This window comes from Leptinotarsa decemlineata, unplaced genomic scaffold, assembly GCF_025532065.1.
Source record: "Leptinotarsa decemlineata unplaced genomic scaffold, Ldec_3_MD MMD2_tig00000199_RagTag_RagTag, whole genome shotgun sequence".
NCBI lineage: Eukaryota > Metazoa > Arthropoda > Insecta > Coleoptera > Chrysomelidae > Leptinotarsa > Leptinotarsa decemlineata.
Genome location: NW_027412544.1, coordinates 209,012 through 232,794, shown reverse-complemented (window position 1 = coordinate 232,794; position 23,783 = coordinate 209,012). Strand labels below are relative to the sequence as shown.

General features: G+C 32.3%; 2 protein-coding genes across 5 annotated transcripts in view; one reads left to right on the top strand and one right to left on the bottom strand.

Annotated features, from left to right (window-relative positions):
- Positions 1–3,531, bottom strand: LOC111509967 (probable histone-lysine N-methyltransferase set-23). Its single transcript, XM_074172760.1, has one exon. It carries the CDS (start codon positions 2,959–2,961, stop codon positions 2,164–2,166), a length of 798 nt encoding a protein of 265 aa, XP_074028861.1. The 5' UTR covers positions 2,962–3,531; the 3' UTR covers positions 1–2,163.
- The window catches only part of Ide (Insulin degrading metalloproteinase), a 54,622-nt gene extending 31,090 nt beyond the window's left edge, over positions 1–23,532 (top strand). For all 4 annotated transcript variants that reach the window (XM_074172759.1, XM_023165805.2, XM_023165821.2 and 1 more), the window contains 16 exons: positions 56–225; positions 1,773–1,895; positions 1,951–2,153; positions 4,015–4,215; positions 4,355–4,492; positions 5,203–5,306; positions 5,358–5,460; positions 5,514–5,609; positions 5,662–5,771; positions 5,832–5,976; positions 6,026–6,136; positions 6,194–6,314; positions 9,498–9,859; positions 13,725–13,859; positions 13,921–14,130; positions 20,416–23,532. In XM_074172759.1, the coding sequence (XP_074028860.1) occupies positions 56–225; positions 1,773–1,895; positions 1,951–2,153; positions 4,015–4,215; positions 4,355–4,492; positions 5,203–5,306; positions 5,358–5,460; positions 5,514–5,609; positions 5,662–5,771; positions 5,832–5,976; positions 6,026–6,136; positions 6,194–6,314; positions 9,498–9,859; positions 13,725–13,859; positions 13,921–14,130; positions 20,416–20,643 (2,560 nt within the window). In that variant the 3' untranslated portion in view covers positions 20,644–23,532. The remainder of the gene's footprint in view (positions 1–55; positions 226–1,772; positions 1,896–1,950; positions 2,154–4,014; positions 4,216–4,354; positions 4,493–5,202; positions 5,307–5,357; positions 5,461–5,513; positions 5,610–5,661; positions 5,772–5,831; positions 5,977–6,025; positions 6,137–6,193; positions 6,315–9,497; positions 9,860–13,724; positions 13,860–13,920; positions 14,131–20,415) is intronic.
- Positions 23,533–23,783: the final 251 nt, after the last annotated feature.

Below are 23,783 nucleotides of genomic sequence, written 5' to 3'. Positions count from 1 at the left end.
TAAGTTAAAAAATGTTTATTTGTGAAAGGTGAATTCTAGATTTATGTATTTGTAGGTTTTCCCAGTTTTTTATCACTCCACTATTCACAGAGAGTGCAACTGAAAGAGAAATAAATGCTGTGAATTCAGAGCATGAGAAAAATATACCAAGTGATTTGTGGAGATTAGATCAACTTGACAAGCATTTATCAAATCCTGAACATCCCTATAACACATTTGGAACAGGTAATAATGTGTTACTTCAATTTGCTTTGACATAGTACTCCTCATACAACATATTTTTCGCACCTACAATTTACAAATATATTGCATAAAATCTTCTATTCTAGATGTTTTTGAAGTGTCTATTTAGTGTTTAACATTAGTACTGATTCTAGGTCAAATCAATTGGTCTCAAAGTAATGTAAGTAAAAAAAAACTTGGCATTACAGCTTAAAATTTACACATATATATTATGTAATGGAATACATATAAATATATATTTGAGAGATACACAAATCTGAGCAAAGAAAATTTATAATCATATATATGAGTACTTATTATATAAATATTAAATTTGTTCACATTGATATACAGAGTTGAATTTTCTTTTAATGATTATTTCCTAAAAATGTTTTTCGAGCTGACTCCAAAATCAAATTTTTCAATTTATCTTTGTTTGGAAAGAATTCGGCTTCTGGTAGTTTTCATTTCACTTAGTGAAATTTTATAAATGTAGGGATCAATTTTTATATAATTTTGACCTACTGATTTATTTATCCTCTTTTTGCCACCGTTTTTTATGTTTGTACCTTTAATATTATGTAAATGGATTTATTGACTTTGGTTAAACTTTAGTTGAATCCATTTTTACTCTCTCGGAACAGAAAATTTAATCCTGCCCATTATAGTTAAACTAAGATTGGGATTATATTACGGAGTATTTTGGGCCAAGATATTCCTAAAAATTGTTTCAAGAATTCAAATGTCTAGAATAAAGTTTGTTATTTTCTATTTAGGAATTTATTATCACTCATAATCAGTTAGTGTAGCTTTATATATAATGAAGAGTGAAGCTGATTTGGTTTGAACTTATATTGTGTTCACCAATAGTGAAAGTTGAAAGTCAAAAGCTTGGAACACTGTTCTGAACCAGAAAACTGTACAAACCCCAGCAACTTTTGATATTTCATAAATAAATAAATAAAGCTCAGATCAGACCGTCTTTGGAGTATTGTTCACATGTATGGAGCTCCGCCCATAAGCATACCCTGAAGCTGCTGGATTCCATCCAGAAAAGAGCCATCCGCCTGATTAGATACACGAACATCACTTGCAACCTTAATAGTCTGAAACATCGAAGAAAGGTTTAAGATTTGACTCTCTTTAATAGATATTTTCACGGGAGGTGTTGAAGTGACTTGGCACATTTGATTCTACCAAGAGTGGTATATCAGAAATACGCGACGGACTGCGGCTGCCCATCATTTTGAGGTTCAACTCAGTACACCTCGAACCTAACTGTTTAATAACTCTTTCATTTGGAGAAATGCCTTTTTGTGAAATAAACTTCCTGAGAACGTTTTTTCAAATGAATATAATATCCAGCGATTCAATCCTAACGCGAATCACTACTTTTGCACAGGCACCGATCTTAGGGCTCCTTAAAAAAAAAGAACCAGTTCTTGTAATAAATGATAGAATAATGAGTGTTCACAACATAATTTATTGAAATCATTCATTTGACCTTGTTGATAACATCAAAAACTTTAGTAAATTTCTGTTCTTTATAGGCAATAAACACACTTTGATAACGCTTCCCAGAGAAAGAAATATAAATGTGAGGGAAAAACTTTTAGAATTCCATTCAACATGGTACTCATCAAATATTATGTGCCTAGCTGTGCTAGGAAAAGGTAATGAAAATACTTTTTAATGACATATGATACTCAATATATATTTTTAATACAGAAAGTCTTGACGAGCTGGAAGAAATGGTGGTGAAATTATTTGCTACGGTAGAAAATAAGGATGTTCAGGCTCCTGTTTGGAAAAATCATCCTTATGAAGATGATCAATTGAAATCATTAGTTTACATTGCTCCTGTGAAGGATGTGAGGAATTTAAATATAATTTTTCCTTCTCCAGATCTAACTGAGTTTTATAAGTCTGCGGTAAGTTAGTTTATGTTAAACCTGCCTCAAATGGAAGGAATTTGTTGCAGTTTGTACTATTGCAATAGCATGGTTTTCTTTGTTCTTCTGTTTCATGGTTATCATTTGAATCACCATAAGTATATGTGAGTTCAGTATTTTCATTGATGTCTCGATTTGCAAAAATACCTAAAGTTGGTAGCATGTCATTTTCACGAATAACTACAAGTTTGCAGTTTGGATTGCAGCTATGGTTGATATACCTTCCTATATTTCCGTAAACGGTTGGGTCTATGAATGTTTTTTGTTTACGTGTGCCATAAGTTTCATTTATGCAAAAAATATAATTCACTTTTTTGAGTTCCTTGTAAACTTCAAACCTTTTTTTAGCTTCATTTTCTGTTATTATCTCACCTGCATATTCACACACAAAATTCCCAGCTTTTAAATTCCTCAAAGTGAACAAACCCAATCCTTTGATCTGATTGTCACATGCTCTCACTACTAAACCTTTCCTAGGCCCAAACTGAACTAATTTATTCCCACAAATCACATTATTGCATGTACAATTTCTGTTGCATTCATAAGAAGGTATTCCAATATTATTATCTTGAATGATATAATTCTCAGTATCTAATATGTTTTCGTAGTCATAATTTGTTCCACTTCGCTTTACACAAGAACAGTTTGTATCTTCTTTGCATTCTGACAGGCAGAGACAACCTCCAAGAATATGGCAGTTTATTTCTTCAGCTTCCTTAGTTGGAATACTTCTTGGAAAATAAAAAACTCCCGATATTTGATGGTCATAATTATCAAGGAAATCCATTTATCTAGACTTTTCTTAATGTACCAAATCAACATGAAAATTTTGGTTATCTATCCTTTCCTTTTGTTTTTCTTCTTTCTTCTGCTTGGATTAGCGACTGTTTTTTTGGGCTTACTCCTTGAACATATACCCAGCTTCAGGTACTATTTCCACAGATTGAAGCTTTTGTGGTATTTCTTTTTTAAAGGAGGGAATATGCTTACTGAACACGTCTGATAGTCCCCACTACTCTTCTGGTTCTAGGTCAATATCGTTTTTCTTTTCTGTCTTCTTACTGTTTTCCGTCTTTTAATTGTGTATTTGATTCACAGACCTGATAATTATATAATTATATCCTAGGTGTAGAACGCGATCATGTGTTTATTTGTGACTTTATTTTGGATAAATCACGGACGAGGATATAGGACATGAAAATGAAACATCATTTCTGGAATATTACGAAATAATATTTTTATCTGTTGGACCCTATGAATCGGTTTTATCTATCATATAATGAATTATTTCGTTGAGAAATAAGTATAACTAGAGTACGAATGGATCATTTACAGTGTTTTAGGGATTACACGATTTATCCATCCGTCATATTTGAAAAGCGTCCTCTCATAATTTAGTGTCATGTCATTTTATTTTCGTATTCTTCATATAATTTTCACAAATTTCTTATTCTTCTTTTCTTGATTATTGGGTTTAGTCTTCTGTTGTGTATACAGAATCACGTTCGCATTTGAAGCGACTATTGCCGCTGGGTGACGCTAGCGTCAATCCAAAACTGAGGGAAAACAAGGAAATTCAGTAATATTTTAAATGCTCACAAGTAAAGTCATATCAATTGAATAGTTCACTACAAAATTACATTGGTTTGTCGACAATGATTTTAATTTATGCTGAACTTGTTCTAACCAAAACACTGCGTGATATCTGGCAATGCAATAATGAAATCTGGATCCGGAGTTTTTTAACCAGAATTCAAACATTATGTTTTACTTCAAACAAAATGGAGTGGATCTATCTAGCGTATGAAATTGATCACAAAAATACGAATTTGTGTTTTAGCCAGGCGGCTATATAAGTCACTTGATTGGCCATGAAGGTCCAGGAAGTATTTTATCAGTTCTAAAATCTAGAGGTTGGTCGAGTAGTTTGGTCGCAGGAAGTAAGCCATCTCCTAGAGGCTTCGGATTCTTTGGAATTGCTGTAGACTTGACCGAGGAAGGAATGAATCATGTTGATGACATCGTTCAACTTGTTTTTCAGGTAATCATTATTTTCAATAAAAACTTGATTTATTGGAAAAACGTTTTCATCTATAATTATTGCTACTATAATTTTAAATCAATATGGTTATATTAGTAGCCAATTGGCAATGCTGTTAGTAATTGAAACTTTTTTTTAGTATCTGAATATGCTGAAAACAGAGGGACCCCAGAAGTGGGTTCAGGAAGAAAATAGAAACATTGCTCAAATGGTATTCAGATTCAAAGACAAGGAATCGCCAAGAAATTATATCACAAGTTTAGTTCATACTATGCAAGTAAGCATTTTTTGTGTATATATCATTTATGGATTGTGTTTCAAATAAGAACAAGACATATTATTATTGAGTGGTAGCAAAATGTTCTAACCTAGAATAAATACTATGGAATTGTTTCAGTCTAACAAAAAAAGAATCCCGTACTTTGGTTATACAAAGTGGCGACTGGACAAATTTTCTGAAAATTTGGTATGTTGTTGTATTCGGTCTAGTAACCAAAAGTGTCAATGGACCCAGCCCAATCCTATGACTACTTTTCTAGATACAGGGTGTTACATTTTGAATTTTCACAGATTTTGGATCCTCTTTAAAATCAAGCCTTAGATTGGATTTCTGATCCATACAAATGTTCACTATATGTTCTAGTAATAAATTATCGGGTATATATGATTGAAAATATTTATTCACAAGGTGATGATTTCTCTGACCATTTTGCCGTAAAATAATTTTACTTGAACACGAATTTGGATCTTATTATTTTCTTGGAATTTGTCCAGCATTTCATTAGCTATTTTAGGTGTTCAAGTTTTTTCTATCAAGGGATGATACTTGCTAATTAAAGCACCAGCAATAAAACAAACATTTTTTTTGAAATGGAGGTGCATTGACTATTTTTCAAATTTATTTTACTTCAAACTGAGTTATTTTATTGGAACATGACGGACCATTTTTCCAATAGAACACCCAGTAAAATAAACCTATTTTTCTAGGAATATCCTATGGAACATCTTTTATGTGCAAATTATATGTTGTCTGAATGGCAACCAGACCTTATAAAGAAGGTTTGGAGTAATTTTGTACCAGAAAAAGTAAGGTAAGTTGGATGCCTAGAATTTGACCTTTTTTTTCATTAGTTTTTCTATAGGATAACGGTCATTGCTAAAAAATTTGAAAATGATCTTGAAAACACAGAACCTTGGTATGGAACTAAGTACAAGAAGATTGCTATTTCAGAAGATTCTCTTAAGGTGAGAAGATATCTATTTGCTGGAAAAACTTCATTCTTACCATTTATTTGTAGTCTTGGGAAAATGCAGGTCTATGCTCCGAGTTGAAAATGCCAGAAGTTAACGAATTCGTTCCTACTGATTTCCACTTGTATCCCACAGATGATGATGCAAGTACTGTAATTGTTATTCCAAGGAACAAAATTGACAGTTTTTTTGCAGGTTACAGAGTTTCCTATAATAATAGAAGACACTCCTTTGACCAGGGTATGGTTCAAACAAGATGATCAATTTTTACTACCCAAAGCAAATCTTATGTTTGATTTTGTTAGGTAAATATTCCTAATTGACAATTTAGGTATCAAAATATCATTTATCTTCAATTTTTTCAGTCCTCTGGCATATTTGGATCCTCTAAACTGCAATCTCACTCACATGCTAGTGCAATTATTCAGAGATGCTTTAAACGAGTACGCATATGCAGCTGAGCTTGCAGGTCTTAAATGGGAGCTGATCAATACAAAATATGGGTTAATTGTAAGTTCTTCTTTCTTCTCAGCACAATTTTGAATTTTTCTATTTATAGCTTGGCATTGGAGGTTACAATAATAAACAACACATTCTTCTGGCAAAAATAATGGAGAAGCTCACTAATTTCAAAGTAGACTCTAAAAGATTCAATATCCTCAAGGAAAATGTAAAGATATTCATTTTCTATTTTATATTACTATATATAACAAATATTACTTTCTAGTATATACGCAACCTCAAAAATTTTGAAGCAGAACAACCTTATCAACATGCAGTTTATTATTTGACAGTTTTATTGACCGAACATTCCTGGACTAAACAAGAACTACTCTCTGCAACCGATCGTAAGTATTCCATTTTTAAGAAATACCATTTAGCAACAAATTCGAATTATTGATGGAAATAAACCCCTCTATTACAAATTCGTCTTTTATTAAAAAAAGTTGGTTGAATCTCCTACCACTACTATTAGGTATATGAAACTTCATAAGTTTTGGTCCTTTGAAATGTGATTAAATTAAATTTAATAGCAATTTTTATTCAATAAAAAAATCGAGCTTAAACCACTTGATCAAAAATTATTCATGTTTCGAAAAGGACGTGTTTCTGTCTATTATAATGGCATGACAGATTGTTGATTAAATATATTTAATGCAATTAGTTTTGTCATGGTCTTCTTTGGTTACAATCTCCACAGGTTTCAACTGTAACCGCGGCAGTCATCTTCAGTGGCGTGGTCGAAGTACTCTTCTTAACTTATGAACTGAACATCACTGCCGCAGTTGCAGATGAAACGTTTGAAAATTGTAATAAAAAATGACCACGGCGAAACCCGGAAATCAACCAAAACATTGATGCCAGCCGTAAAAGCCTACATTCCTATAATATTGGTAATTAGTTTGATTACCCAGTTTTCTATGTATTTCTATAAAATCTCTTAGTTCTTGGGCATCGTCTTTGAAAAGTTTATCAATTAACGATACAAAAGTTTAACGTAACATTATTAATGTCACAAAGGAATGACTTTTGCAAATTGTTTTTTTTTTGCTACTTGGGAGCTGTCTGACGTATCCATTTCTCCCCAAGTCTCCAGAAAACACTGCAGCCTCATGGGCTTATCACATTTTCCACCCATTTATTTCTTGATTCCCATTCCAACGATCTTATGCCATGTACTAGTTTATACAGGTCCCTCGCTGGATGTATGGATGCTGGATTCTTTTAAACACAATTTGGGTTGTCTATGAATTGTTTGCCTCACATTTACATAAAATATAACCAGTTTTCTCTGTCTTTTTGTTGCATTTCCACAGCAAAGGTCTCCGTTGTGGAGCCTTATTTTGTTCAGGTGTCCTGTCGATAGATAGTGTCCTGAGAGTGGCCCTGTAATCATTCTGAGTCGATACCTACTAAAGTTCTTCAGTTCTTTCTGAGCCGATACCTACTAAAGTTCTTCAGTTCTTTTCTCAAACGGTCCCTTTATAAAGGTTTTACCATGTGCGTTTCTGGGTATATTTTTCCAGTATTCTTTATGTTTCTTATACACCCACTTCCAAATGTGGTTCTGTACCAAAGATTTCGGATCTCGCACATCAGGTCTACTTCCTACATATGTAGTTGATGATTCATGTCCGGCACACTCATCAGCTGTGATACCTGAGTGTCCAGACACCCAGTACACAGTCAATCAACTTCTATCCGCTAGTTTTTTGGGTCCTTCACGGCATTCAAAGATCAGCCTCAATGTCATTTTTGCATTCATCAGTCCACTATTGGTCTGAAATACTGATGTGTATTGATCCTTGCATCCCACATTATTACAAGATGTAATAATGTGGGATGCATTATTAGGATCTGGGTCCACCAGATCCTAATAATGGTTACTTTAAAAACGATTAATTCAATGGCTCTGATTTACTAATCCTGCTTTCAACAGAAACTCAAAGTACCAATCTTCTTATAAAATTATTAAACAAAAATTCTCTCACCTCTTCATGGGTTTTAACGGTGAAAGGGAAGAGGGGATTAGTGAAAGCACTTGAATGACCTATAAATAGTCAGATCTGGGAGGAATAAGTCCAGTTATCACCCGAGGACGACTGTGAATACTAACAATCAAAACGTCGTGAAGTAACTTGTTAATAATTTTTTAATTTTTCATCTCATGTTAATAGTTTAAGTTTTTTGATTTACTTTTCTTTTTGCTTATTATAATTGTTATTTTTCAGCTAATCTTTTTTAATTTTTACAGATTCTTTCAGGTATTTCAACTAAGTAGAAGTTCATTTTGACTAATGAAATGAACTTCTACTTAGCTCTCATTTAAGAACGTAATCAGAAAATAATCGCCCCCCAAAAAAATGTATGTATATGAATGATATTCTGCATAATTCAACTAGCATCAGTAAAAAACTATCAATTTTGAAGTTGAATAATCACAGAAGTGATATTTTGTTGTTAGATGCAATATACTATAAAATGTAACTCTAACAACACTTCAGTGCTTTCATCGACCTAATGCTTCATCTAACGACTTTTCAGTTAGGTGAAACTAGAGCCCAAAAACCAGGAATGCATACCCACCATGCCCCCAAGGGGTTGAGTGCTCTGAGATAGAATCTTCTCCACACGGTTATTGTGAGCACCTCCGCTCACTTCCGAACGCTCCTCAGTCTACTGCTTGGCACTTCTGCGAAACTAATATCTAACCTCTCATAGTTGGAAGTCAACTCTAGTGTACTCCCTTTTTATCTGATAGTTTGTTATACCTGACTCTACTGTGTGTAGTGGTGTATACATGGTATTACTTGACTCAGCTGTCTTTAGAAGACAAGTCTGGGTAAGTAAAGACGATGACATCTCTCCTTACAGAGACGCCATAGGATCGACAAAAGTATCAATCCATTAATCTCAAAGATGAACGACACTGAGCGCAACTTATAACTTCCTACATCAGAGTCAACACGAATTTCACATATCTAGAGACTCGAGAAGCAGCAGTGATGTCAAAATTCATACCGATATTAATAAACTTGAAGACGTTACTTGATTTGTTTATCTAATATTGTAATTGGATGAAATCTCCTTAAATATTTTAAAATTTATTGATATGCTAGAAAATAGGTAATAGAAAAAGCTATTTTTGTAATTTAACATGTGTTGGAAGACTCATTATTTGTCCAGTTTTTTCTTGTTCATATGAATTCCCTACTTAATTTGGAATTGAATGATATAAGAAAATATTTAACCTCTATTAGATATTTTTCAGTTATGAAAAAATTAAGTGTGACGGAAAATTATTTTCATAAAATATGTATTTGACTTCATCAACACTCAGTTTCAATAAACATTCACAATAAGTCTCTTTTACCTGTAGCATAAGTACCATAATGTTTGAGAAGTCAAAAAACAAACTGGATGAATGAGTTATAATTTGTCATCTGAATAAATGGCGGGAGAACTGTATAACCTAAAATTTATTTTAGGCGAATTATACTTTGGATTAATACTTACATTTTGATTTCCAGAAATCACAATTGAACGACTGGAAGCTTTTATTCCCCAGGTGCTTTCCAAAATGCACATTGAATGTTTAGCTCACGGAAACATTAATAGAGATAAAGCCCTCGAATTGGTTCACATTGTGGAGGATAGTTTGACATCGACTAATAGCATGTCTCCCTTATTACCGAGGCAATTGTTGTTGAACAGAGAACTAAAACTGGAAGATGGGTGCCATTATTCTTATGAAGTCAAAAATGAGGTCCACAAGTCATCTTGCATTGAACTTTACTATCAGTGTGGACTTCAGTCTAAAGAAAACAATATCAAGCTTGAATTGGTTGCTCAAATTCTGCAGGAACCATGCTTCAATATTCTACGTACAAAGGTAATGTTGGTACTGAAATGTTGAAATAATATGAAATGATACATGAAGAATGCTTTGATGACTATGGAATTTTAACTATAAGGTTCCAGACAATAAATGGCAACAGTGAAGGTTTGATTGAATGTAAATAAATCTAACATAATTGATTTGACTGAATAATTGATTCTAAGTACAGACTACTGCTCGGGACGGAGAGCGATCTTTTTATATCGTCAACGAACGCTCCGGATCTCTCTGGGGATTTCGGGACTCATCCACACCTTTCGCGACTCATCCACACCTTTCGTGCTGCTTCGCGATGAGACATGCGTTTACTGACTGGGAAATCGGTCAGGGCCGGCTTCAGATTCATTACATTGCCCCCTTCTTAAAGAAGTTTCGCCCCGAAATGTCATCCTTGGCGTGTGTCGATACCTGCAGATCGTTTCCAACATGCTTCTCACAATTCTCCAGTCCAGCCTGTCGAGCCCAGAGGCTAATTTCGGGATTGCCAACTCCACGAGATTCTGGTCGAGCAACGTCTCCTTCAGTCTAGTAAGACTCCTCCAGACATCTTCATAGGACGGTTTGTCAACACCCGCTTCAGTAGAACTTAACCGCTGGCGAATAACCTGCTACCTCCTGCCAAGTTGGTCTTTGATAACTTTTCTTCCATTTGATGACTAAACCAAGATCTGGGTCTTCTTCTTGGTCTTCCTTGATCTTATTATCCTCCCAGTTATCGTCTACAGCTCTAGTTCGACAAATGGCTGCTTCCTTCTCTTCTGCTCGTCGGCAATGTGAGCAGTCATCGGGGCATGGTCTCTGTGACAGGGCATCTGCGTTTTTTACGGGGGCTTGCTGGATACAGGCTGACGAATGCACCTTCTCATGGAACCTCTCTAGTTGTTTTGATTTGGTGTTGGTTTTTTGAATGCTTGGATATTTGCTACGCACATGCTCAATTTTCCCACGGTTCCAGCATCTTATTTGTTTTCCTTCAGACAAAACTCCTTTTATCATCTTTCTAATAGTGGCCTCAATATCAGCAGAACCCTGTCCATCTTCATCCATAGTTTGAACTTTGCTCTGGGCTTTGCAGGATTGTTTTATAGCCTCAAACTCCAGAGCTCTTGCCAGTGCATCCACAAGATGTTTGGGACAAGCTAGCGTCAAGGCCTGCCTCGTTTCTTGGTCGCGAAGTCCATCCAAGAATTCCTGAACTGCTAACCGCTCCATTACATTTTCGGGTGTAGCAGGATATGCCAGATGGACCAATCGAGCTATGTCGGCTTCAAACTCCTGCAGGGATTCTCCTGATTTCTGACAGCGGTTCTTCAGCTGTAAATGGTAAACGTGCTCTAGGTGGGCCTGTCCATACCGCAGCTCAAGATGCTTTACAAGTTGGTCATAGTCTTCCTGTTCCTGGGCCGTGAGGGTTTGCAGGATATTCGTTGCTTCTCCACGCAACACCAATGTTAATGCTACCGCCTGTTCTCCTGCATTCCATCCATTCGCTCTGGCCGCAGCTTCAAATTGTCGGCGGTAATTTGCCCAAGGAGTTTTTCCGTCGAACTGGGGCGGCTTCGTGGAGAGTTTTCCTGGCTTTGAACTCTTTCAGTTCCGGAATGGAGTTTTCGGAAACATTTTCTGTGGTGTGGGCAGAATTAATGATTTGGTTTTGCAACTTGTTAATTGTTTTCTTAATTTTGCTGATTTCTGCCTCGAATTCGCCTTTGATTTCATTGCCTAACTTTTTCCATTTTCTTCATTTCTGCTCCTATTTCATCTTTGATCTCCCCTTTGATTTCCTCTCTGATTTTGTCTATCTCTGTCTTGATGGTTCCTATCCTTTCTTCGAGTAGGCTTGCCACACTACAAAGCTCTTTCTTCAAGCCTTCTGCATTTTCTAGAAGTTCTTCCTTCAAGCTATTCGAATTCTCTAGAAATTTATCTTCCAAACTCTTCGAATTTTCCAGAAGCTTTTCCTCCAGGCACTTCGAATTTTCCAGAAGCTTCCCTTCAAGGTTTGCCGAAGTCCATCGAGTTTGCTCACTATTGAACTCAAATCACCCCCAGAAACTTCGAATAAATATGTTTCGGGATCTTCTCCTGACTCAATCAAGTTATCCCATAATCTCTTCTGGAGTACCGATTTCTTTCCGGAAGAATCTAGTTCTCTTTCCTCCAATTCTTGCTTCAATTCGGCGACTTTCAAGTCCACCAGGCGCACTTTCCTTGAACACATTTTTATCTATTAGTGTCTATTTTACTCAAATCTGAATATGTCCACTTATTTAATGGAGTCCGAAACACTAATTTATTTTCACAAGTCTATTTTTCGCGAGAAAGGTCTATCAGTTTATGTTTCCGTCGTCCGGTACTGTCCACTTCGCGAAACACAATGAATCACCAGTCTATCTGCGCGAAAATGCGAAAGTTTTACAGTCAATTTCACTGTAATACAAAGACTGTCCACCAAGCGTTCACAAATTTATTTTAAAAATCCACTTCTTATCACCAATTGTAACGAATTAAAGAATTAACTGTCTTAATCAAATTTATCTTTAACAATATTTCACTATCACAACTAATTTATATACAATACTTAGTAACTAACGCTTAATTTATCTTCATAGTTAGATTCCTTTCTTTAAACGCACGATTCACTTTCTAAGTACAGACTGCTGCTCGGGATGAATGAATACGTTTATTATGTCTCTTTTGGTGTGTTACATGTTTTTATAAATTTACAATTTTCTCGGGACGAAGAGCGACCTTTTTATATCGTCAACGAACGCTCCGTATCTCTCTGGGAATTTCGGGACTCATCCACACCTTTCGCGATGAGACATGCCTTTGCTGACTGGGACATCGGTCAGGGCCGGCTTCAGATTCATTACAATAATATAAGGCAAATACAAATTTGTTCCCAATAATATTAAAAATTTCGACTTCTAACTCGTAACTGTAAATATAATCTAAAAATGGATGTTTGTTGGTTGGTTGGTTGGTAAGTGATAAACTTCTACATCGCTCAACCGATCGTGATGAAACTTGACATGTATAAGTAATTTTTCATAGAGAAGGTTTTTAGGCTATCGATTTGTCTGTAACTCGCCACTAGATGGCGCTATAGAACAATTTTTGAAAGCACTGTTCTATAACGCTGCCCACGCCTAAGTTCGTTGATTCTGATTCTGTCAAAAAATTGGAACAGCAGTGATACAGCAACATAGTACTAGTCATATATATATATATGCTGAAATATATGGTGAAATTAGAGATAATATCACATACACGGATCAAATATCCAGAAAAACCAGTTCAGCATATTCCTATCCGTTAAAACTTCAGATTTCATATATATATATATATATATATATATATATATATATATATATATATATATATATATATATATATATATATATATATATATATATATTACAGAGTCCTTGTTTTTATTCCTGCTTTTGTTAGAAATTCAAACGAAATGTCGAAATGTCGGTTAAATGATAAGTTGACGTTTGTGAACGTATTTGGAAGTAGGAGTTTCTCAGTGTTTACTTGTGATTGAAAATAATTGAAACACAACTTTAAAGTAATGAAGTTGCTCATATGTGATTGGCCTCGTGTGAGTAAGAAATCTAATTAGGTTTGATTGGTTAGGTGTGAGTTATGGATCTATGGATCACCTACTTACCTAACAAAACACGCTCAAATAATTTAAGCCTTTTTTCAATATCATAGAAAAATTTCCTCATTTCGATTACTATCCCACTGTTCCAGTTATTTGTGAATATGTTTATTGAAATATTTTTTAGTTGTCGACTTTCTTCAATGATGTCAAATTATATTCATATTAGATTCAATTTTTTTTCAGGAGCAATTAGGCTATATAGTTTTCAGTGGAGTAAGGAGGTCTAATGGTGTTCAGGGTTTACGAATAATAGTACAATCTGATAGACATCCCACTTACCTGGATACCAGAATTGAAGCATTCCTTGACACTATGATGGTGAGTATTTTGCTATCTTTGAAATTACAAACTAAATTTTTATGGAAAATATACATTTCAGGAATATATTTCTGATATGAGTGAGGAGGAGTTTTTGAGACATCGTGAAGCGTTGGCCGCTCATCGATTAGAGAAACCCAAGCAACTGAGTACTTTGACTAATAGATTTTGGGTGGAAATCACATCTCAGCAGTATCACTTTGACAGAGCAAATAATGAGGTATCTTATTTGAGAACACTTTCAAAGAAAGACATTATCGAATTTTATGAGGTGAGTTTTGTTATATTAATATCTTCTGATACCAACATATACAAAATAAGAATAACATAAATTAATTTTTCAACATGAAATTTTCACTCATTTTTATTAACTGATATATGTTTGTGACATTTGAATAAATGCAAATGTATATAGTTAAATTTGAATAATTAAATGATGTTAGTTTCTCCATTCAAAAAATTCAGAAAAAACGAATCTAGGTAAAATTGAAAAAAAGGTCCTTAGTTCAGTAGTGAAATATTTACCATTTTGAAGATTATGAAGATTGAATAAATATATTTTCAACATCAATCATTACAAAATAAAATATAAAATTATCAATTATTGCACTTTGAATGAGAATTCCTGATACTGCAATGTTGTAACTCCATCAATTACAGTACTACTTGAATAGTGGTGGAGAAAGGTTCCAGTTGTGTTTGTGTTTTATGTAGTGGATCACTTCAAAGATTAAGGTCCCTTTTTTTTTTTGAGTTATCTTTGGATATATGTTCACTTACCAATTTGATAGTTTGGAACGTACCTTTCTTTTACTGAATTTCATCATTGCACGCTGGTGTGAGACTATAACAGAAAAAAGTAGACATATGTTGTGCTCTGCTATGCTACTTTCTACAATTACAAAACCTACCGACCCTAAAGCCAAAACACCTACAGATATTCCTGTTATTTTGAAATGAAAATAGATATGTTACACTTGATGAATAATTCCCTAGGATAAAAATTCTATGAGTTTTGATGTTTAAATGAATAAATATTATTATTATAATAGGTGCATTGACATATATATTATAAACATTATCATTGTATTGCTTGAATATTATGGATATGATTTTTTGGAATCGACAGATTTTAAAGACTTTTATTAGTTTTTTCCACAGACATATAAAAAACAATAGACAGAGCTGTTTACAAAATGTGTGTGTGCCAACATTAATTCTTACTTTACTACAAATTATTTTGTAGTAAAGCAGCGTTGTCCGATGAATAAAATATAATTATTTGTATTGCTTACTTTTCAATATTATCGTAGATATTATTATTTAATATTTCTTTGCAAACTGAATATATTTTGGCATACATTCTTATATGTGTAGAAATTTGTTTTTTGTCGAGTATGAATCCTTTAAATTGTATTTTTATTACAACAAGGTGGAATAACTTTCAGCTTATTTTGTAAATTTTGCAAAATCCGGCAACGCCGCTAGCAAAGTGCACAGCAAGCGGCCGCCATATTCCAATTTCATTTCATTGCTAATCGAAGTGGTGAATACTTGTGTTTGTGTTTATTTTAACTAATTTTGTGTTTATTACTGAAGCAAAGGTGTTAAAAAAAATAAAACTATGGTGAGACAGTGTGTGGTGTGCCGGAAAATTGACTATTTGAACCCTAACCTATCTTTTCACAGGTGAGTTGTAAAAAATAAGGTAGTCATAGGCGGGTATGTGAATCCTCTTTTTAAACAATGTTTAAACATATTTTTACACATAATTAAGTAGATTGTAAAAAATAAACATACATATAAAAACATTATGTGCTGCTTATCTATAGAAAGCTTTAGACCAAAAGTTCAAAAATTTCTTTAAAAATACTGATAGTTTTGAGTTAAGTATCAAAAACTGTACATAAGGCTTACTATGGTAGCATCTTTATTACTACAACACTATTGTCAAAATTCTTAGTTTCATATGTAAAAATTAGGTTAATACCTAGCCTTTAATGTACATAATTTTTCAATTATTTCTTTTAGTTTTCCAATAAGTCAAGCCCGAAGGAATACGTGGATGGTAACACTTGGATTTCAACCAAATAAAAAATTACCAAAGAGACCAGAAGTGTGTTCTAATCATTTTGAAGAAAATGATTTCACACAAAGGGCCAATGGATCAAAAATGTTAAGGAGAGATGCAGTCCCTTATTTAGCCGTCAGAGAAATTGGAAACAAAAGGTACAAAAATTGTATAGGTTGAGTTAATAAAAATCATAAATTATGTAAAAATTCTTTTAGTCCAGAATCTGATTTGGAATCTACCTTTGGAATAAAACATAAAAAGGAACAGCAAACAACTAGGTATGTAACATAATTTGCTCTTTCTTTACATGTATTACATAATTTTTTCATTTTCATTAGGATATCTGAAATAAATTACCAGACCTCATCTGAATCTGAAAAACATGAGTCCGAGGAAGATTATAACAAGTTATTAAAGAGGTAATAAACAATGCAAATATGTATATATATATATATATATATATATATATATATATATATATATATATATATATATATATATATATATATACATATACATATACATATGTATATATATATATATATATACATATGTACATATATATATGTATATGTATTTTAGGTGGAATACTAAGGCTGTGTCTTCCTCTTCATCAAGTACTTCAACTGCATCTGAAGTGGAACAATTCTTGCAAGTTGAGGCTACCGTCACTAAAGAACTCAGTTGTGTAGAAGGAACTTCAATGTTCACAGAAGAACATGGAACACAAAGGTATATACTTTTACAAGTAAAATTTATGAACATGAGAGATTTATTAGCTTCATTGAAAATAAATAGTTGCAATTTTGTTTCAGCTGTGAAACAACTGGAGCTAGAAATACAAAACCCATAACCAAACTGGTAAAAAGGTAAAAAGTCAACAAGTTTATAGTAATATGAAAATATTTTATATTTTAATTTCTATTTAGAAAACGAAGATATGTAGGAGATCTGAATACCAGCGATTTTTCGTCTCCCACAAAGGCTAAGAAAAACTTCAAATTTCTAAAGGAAACGGTGCTAAGGCAGAGAAAAAAAATTAAATCCCTGCATAATACTGTAAGAAGACTTAAAGCACGCATTTCAACTTTAAACGATCTTTTGAAGTTATTAAAGGAAAAATTTAATATGTCAGATTCATCAGAATCGGTGATAAAGGTATTATAAAACAATAAATTTAAATAATACCAAAAAAAATAATTAAACAATTATTTTATAATTTAGGCTTCACTATCAGGGCCAGCACTTGAAATATTTGAAAGAATGTTATGTGGATCATCCTCTCACAAATACAATCCAGCTCTTCGCTCGTTTGCATTGACGCTTTCATTTTATTCTGCCAGTGCTTACAACTTTGTGAGAAACACCTTTAACCAGTCTTTGCCGCATCTTAAAACAATTTCAAAATGGTTTAGATCAGTAGATGGATCTCCAGGATTTACCCGAGAATCGTTGCAGGTAATGATATTCAACATTTGGCGAAACCAAAAATCTAGTCTATCTGTTTCACTATTTTACAACAAACAATAACAATTAATAACAAACCTTGTTTTATTTAATAATAATTTTTCTCTTTTGTTATTTTTCAGGCATTGAAAATAAAAAAAGAAAATGCTTCTAGAGTAGACAAGCCTATACTTTGCAACCTTGTACTTGACGAAATGTCAATACGAAAACAAGTAGAGTGGACAGGATCAAAATTCACAGGGTATATTGATATAGGATCAAAGATTGATGCAGATACACTTCCAGAAGCCAAAGAAGCCCTTGTGTTTATGCTTGTATGTCTTAATGATTCATGGAAAATTCCTGTCGGATATTTTCTTATAGATGGATTAGGTGCAACAGAAAAAGCTAACTTATTATTAAAATGTTTGGAATTTATTCACGAAAGTGGTGTGATTGTCACATCTGTAACATTTGATGGAGCGGCAATTAATTTAAGTATGGCTCAAAAATTAGGTGCTGATTTAAGCGATCCAACTAATTTAATTACCAGTTTCAAACACCCGATGACGGATGAAAACGTTTATATTTATTTGGATCCTTGTCATATGATAAAGCTTATAAGAAATTGCTTTGGTTCACAATATATCACAGATAAAGAGGGAAATGTAATAGATTGGAGTTTAATAACAAAACTCGTTGAAAAACAAAACATAGAAGGATTACATGCGGCAACAAAAATCAGACTAAGACATCTCCAGTGGACTCGCGAAAAAATGAAGGTTCGAATTGCGACCCAAACTTTAAGTAAAAGTGTTGCTGATGCCCTTCTATTTTTGAAAGAGAAGGACAAAACATTTTTGTCAGCAGAGCCTACATCAAATTTTATTTTAAAATTCAATAATATATTTGATATATTTAACTCTAAAACAAGGATGGCAAAATACTTTTTTAAAAAGCCATTATCTTTAGCAACATCAGATTTTTTTTTTAATTACTTTAAAGAAGTTGAAAATTATATATTAGGTTTGAAAATAGGAAATGTACCAGTTATTCAATCAAGAAGAAAAACTGGTTTTCTGGGCTTCTTAATTTGCATGAAAAGTATAAGAAATATGTATGAAGAACATGTCTGTAATAAAAAAATTTACTATATATAACGACTTACAAACTGTCACAAGACCATCTCGAGCTGTTTTTTGGTGCCATAAGAAGGCGGGGTGGTTATAATAATAATCCCTCAGCAAGGCAATTTGAAACTGCATACAAAAGACTTATTGTCCATAGTGAGATAAGAGCATCTGACACAGGAAATGCTATAAATTTAGAACAAATTTCAATTCTAACTTGTGGTAGTGGAAATTTAACAGTTAATGATGATGGTGATAATCTCTTGGATTCTGAGGAGTTCAAAAAAGTGGAGGAAGTGGTAAATAATACAATTATCAATTATCCACATTATAATGATGTCAGTTGGAATTTAACAGATTTTGTGGAAGATGTGGTAACATATATTGCAGGTTTTGTAGTGAAAATGTTAAAAAAATGCATTACTTGTTTGAAATGTCAAGAATTATTAGAAAGTAATAATTCTTACTCTCAGCTACAAAATAAAAAAATATATGGAAATTTAATAAATGCATCTACTTTTATAATAAAAGTTTGCAAAGGAGCAGAAAAATACTTTAGATATTTTAATAAAACCACTGGAATATTTAATAAAAACATTAAATACTTGATAAATATATTATCAGTAAATACGATGAAAACATTACCAGCCAACATATGATTATATGGGAGATCATATATTTGAAGAAACACCACTTGATGGTCACTGCCACCAACTAATTAGGCTGGTGTTGGAAAATTATTTTAAAATTCGCATTCATCACGAAGTTAATAAAAAAATGGATTCAATAAAAGTGAATAGAATAAGAAGTGTTCATACAAAAACAATTCTGTTTTGCAATCAGTAATAACTGATGTAATATATAATATGATGTTATATATATGTAATCACTTCCTCTTTGACTATTTTATTTCCCTTTATATCACAAGAAGATACTTCATCTGTAAAACTTAATTAATTTCCGTTTACTACTTTTTCTTTCTTTTAAGTTATTTCTATGTTTTTTAACGTTTTTTATCCAATCAAATTTTAATTTTACTTTATGATGTCACATTTTTTTATATACTCTTATTCATATTTCATTTAACACCTGCATGTAAGCAACTTGGATCTTTATTTTTGTATAAGTTTAATGTTCATATTTAAATTTACTTCAGGTATGTTATTTAATTTTTTACTTTTTTTTCATTATTACAATTGTTTTTTAGCCTGATGATGGCTCCTTAAGAGCCGAAACTAGTCGCTGTTACCACCTTTATATAACCTAATTGATAATAAAATTCTGTGACGTTAACTGTGAATTTTTACTTCCTTACAGTCATATTTGTTATATGGATGATTTACTTCATTTAAATAAATTTTTATTTTTTAAAATGTTTTTATTTAATAAACCTCACCAGATTTTGTATTGCATAAAAGAGCATAATTACTAACTAAACTATAAAATACATTACTTTTACTAACAATTTTAAAGTTTTAATAAAAACATTGTATTTTCCTCCTTGGAGTAATAAATATTTGAATTTGATAGTTAAATAAATCATATTTTTTCAATAGTAGCAATAGATTACAAATTATTATCTACCTTCTTTTAAAAATCGAGAATATTGTGAAGAAATTTCCAAATGTAACCAATGCAATAATTCGCCCCCCTTATTTCTCCGTCTATGTTGTACTGTCGGCAGCCATATTCCAACAATAGTCATATGCTTTACCTCCTCACCTCCCTTGACCCTAACAATGTTGGAATGTAAACATTTCGGATTTTATGAATGAATAGCTCTGTCTATTGTTTTTTATATGTCTGTGGTTTTTTCTTATTGAGAACACGAGTCGTATTTGATAATAATTTTTTAATAAGCAAATTGAGCAAGTTATGTTGTATCTAACCATTTTCTCATTTTCAGGATGTTCTCAAAAACAAAGCTGCACGAAGAAAGAAGCTTTCTGTACAAGTGGTATCAATGGCAGAAGGTGGAGCTGGCAAAGTGAATGAAACAAGATGTCCCGAAGAAAATGGACCTACTGCCTCAGTAATAAATGATATTACAGTATTTAAGAGCATTCACGAGATGTACCCTCTAGTGCAACCATATATAAACATTACTAGGAAAGGCAATAAGTGCAAACTTTGACAAACTTTATAGTATTTTAGGAACTAACTTTGTTGAGCATAATTTTATTGAATGTTTTAAGGTACTTACAGGATCTGTTTCGAAAACAGAATGCACTCAACCGCAACTTGCAACTCATTAAAGTTAATTCTATTTTGATTTACCTACATTTCACTTGGACTCGACTCCAACGAACCAGGGTTTTAAAAAAGGATTTCTATCAAAAGTATAAATCTTAAGGATGTTCCTCTGAGAAATTATTAACTTTCTGTTTTCCATCAATGTGAATAATAGGGGGTCATTGTGAAATTTATTTAATGACTCTTGATAGTAAGTGGAAGTCACAAATCCAGAATGTCACAAGTTTTAGTGGATTGCATGCCACGTTACTAACCATTAACACTTTTTTTGAAACACTGTTCTACTAGAAGTATGTCATACTGAACCATGGCTGAGAAGTGGAGCTAGCCATAACTAAAAATGAGAAATTGGTTAGATATTGGTGACTAACAATAATATAATATTTATTCACCATTGATTTGCCTTCCAGTATCAATCTAGTAATATCTCCCAAATAAAGGATTATTAACGCCAATAATACTTTTACATCAGGTATTTCGAGAGATTTTTTTTGACATAAACAATATCATGTAACAATTTCAATTTGAAATAACGACCAAATTGGAGGAGCTACCTTAAAACTAGAGAACATTTCTTGTTTCATCAATTCAAAATAACTATTCACCAATTTTATATTTGCGCAGTGCCAAATCATGACTATTTTGAAGACATCAAAATGTCATACTGCAGTATTTCTTGAGAAACCCTGGTATTTAATGAATTGTGAGGTGGCTGGCGTGCTCTTTTGAAAATAGACCATCTAGTTTACTTGTTTGTTGTCTCATTTTAAATCATTTTAAATATTTGTTGATTTTTTTTTTATTTGGAATGAAACGATTTGCTGAATCACTAATAACATTTCCAGTGTGATCTCATGTTTTATCACAGGAAACTTGTTGCAGATTATTATAATTTATATTTTATAAAATTATTAGATAAAACGGGGCGTCTTGAAAGCGATTTTTGTAAATGAGAGCCTGTACAGAAAAAAATATTTCCCCCTGTAAACATTTTCAAATTATCTTCTGCTTAATGGAACAATGCTTCAGAATAAAAACCAAAATGTTTGTTTGAATATGGTTGACAATGTTCATAGATTTGAAATCCATGAAAAAAAATTATTAACATAATGAAAAGCTAGAAACACTACGACCAAAAAATTTGAGGGAGATATTTTAAAAAGAAAAGGAATTTGAAATTCAATAAAATTTGAAAAAATAAAAAAGATTCTTAAATTAACTATTTCGCTATGTTTTGATGGTTTGTATCCACAATTGGGTTATCACTCAAATACGATTGTGAATTAATTTCCATTTGAGGTCAAAATAATTTTTTTCATTTCATAATTCTCATTTTATTGATATTTCCTTTCTTTTCAAATAACTAGACCTAGTATTTTGGTCTTGGTATCTTCAGTTTTTTCATTACTTTTAATATTCGCTTTTTTCCATAAATTTTAAATGTGTTAACACTTTGTTAGACGATTTCAGTCAGAATCTCTAATATTCATAACCAAAAACGTTCGAAACTTAAAAAAAAATCATTTAACCACTCCAACTTGCTCCATGATAGGTTGGCTTGAAAATACTGTAATGGAGGCAACATGAAAAATATACAGGGCTATTCAAGTTTATGCATGTTGATTTTGAAAACGGTGAGAGATAACTTGTTGGTTAATATACCTATTAAAATACTGTTGAATGATATGAAAACGTTTTATTTGACTTTTTTGATTGTGGAGATGATAGGAAAAAATAAAATAAATACTTTTCTTGAATATTTTCTTTATTTACAGATAAATTGAAGAATCTGTTTATATTCTGCTATATTCAATGATCTATCAGAAAATGTAACAATTGTAACAATTTTTTGTTGAACAATATTGAGAAATTAAATTGGCTTTGATATTCCTCACAGTTTTGTCAATTTAATGATCATGAAGTAAATCATTACTTTACCACTGATCGATTCATTAGAGATTTGAAGTGGGGACAGGACATAAATATTGCAGTTTTTCTGAAGATAGCAATCGACATAGAATACCCCACTGGAATTATTAGTGGGTTCTAATAGTAACATATTATGGGTACTTTCCGACATTCTCTAGAATATTGAAAATAGTTTAATTATTTGATATGTTATGAACATCTCTAATTAAATAATTGCAAATGATACCCTGTATAAAAGTTATATGTACAGATGATGATAACGAATTGGGATTGCCTGTCACAAAGTTTCAGAAATTTTCAGTATCTCTGTGATTAATGAAGATATGCTGAAAAATACCCCCGAATTAAAAAAAAACTATAATCAATCATTCAATAGTAGACACCCTTTCAACATTTATGAAATCCCCATGCACGGATTCAAATTTGAATATTTCTGTATGTTTATCTGGATAACAAAGAAATGAAAAAATATATTCCAAAAAAGGCGAATCTGAATAAATTTAATTCAAACAAACATATGCATAATACAAAAATATAACAATTCAACAATGATCGGGAAACACTAAGGAACTCTAGTATAAACATTTCAATTAGTTTAAAAGATGAAATTTTATTTGGCCTTCAGCTGATTTCTTACCATTTTCAAATGGCTTCTGAAATTGCATCAAACATAATTTGGTATTGGCCTATAACAACTCGTTTATACTACTTTCACATTAGGTTTTGTCCTCCATTTTTCAACTCGCCACGTTTTGTAGTACATCACATGATTATTTTAGTCCTAACATTGTTCAAAAATATACAAATAAGACTTTTTGCACAATAAAATGTATCTTATCAAGTGTTCAACAATTTGTCCTAGAAAAAGAAATATACCTAAACTAAACAAAAAATACATTTCATTCCATACTAAATGTTTCACAAAGAAAACCTCAATTTTTCAAAAACATTTTATTCATGAATTTAAGAATAATTCCAATTTGACAATCATGGTATCATTGTATATAAAGCCTTTATCATTCACTGAATCTTCTGAAATTATGAACGTGCTGTCGTCAGATCTGATACCATTCAAAATATCAGAACTGATAT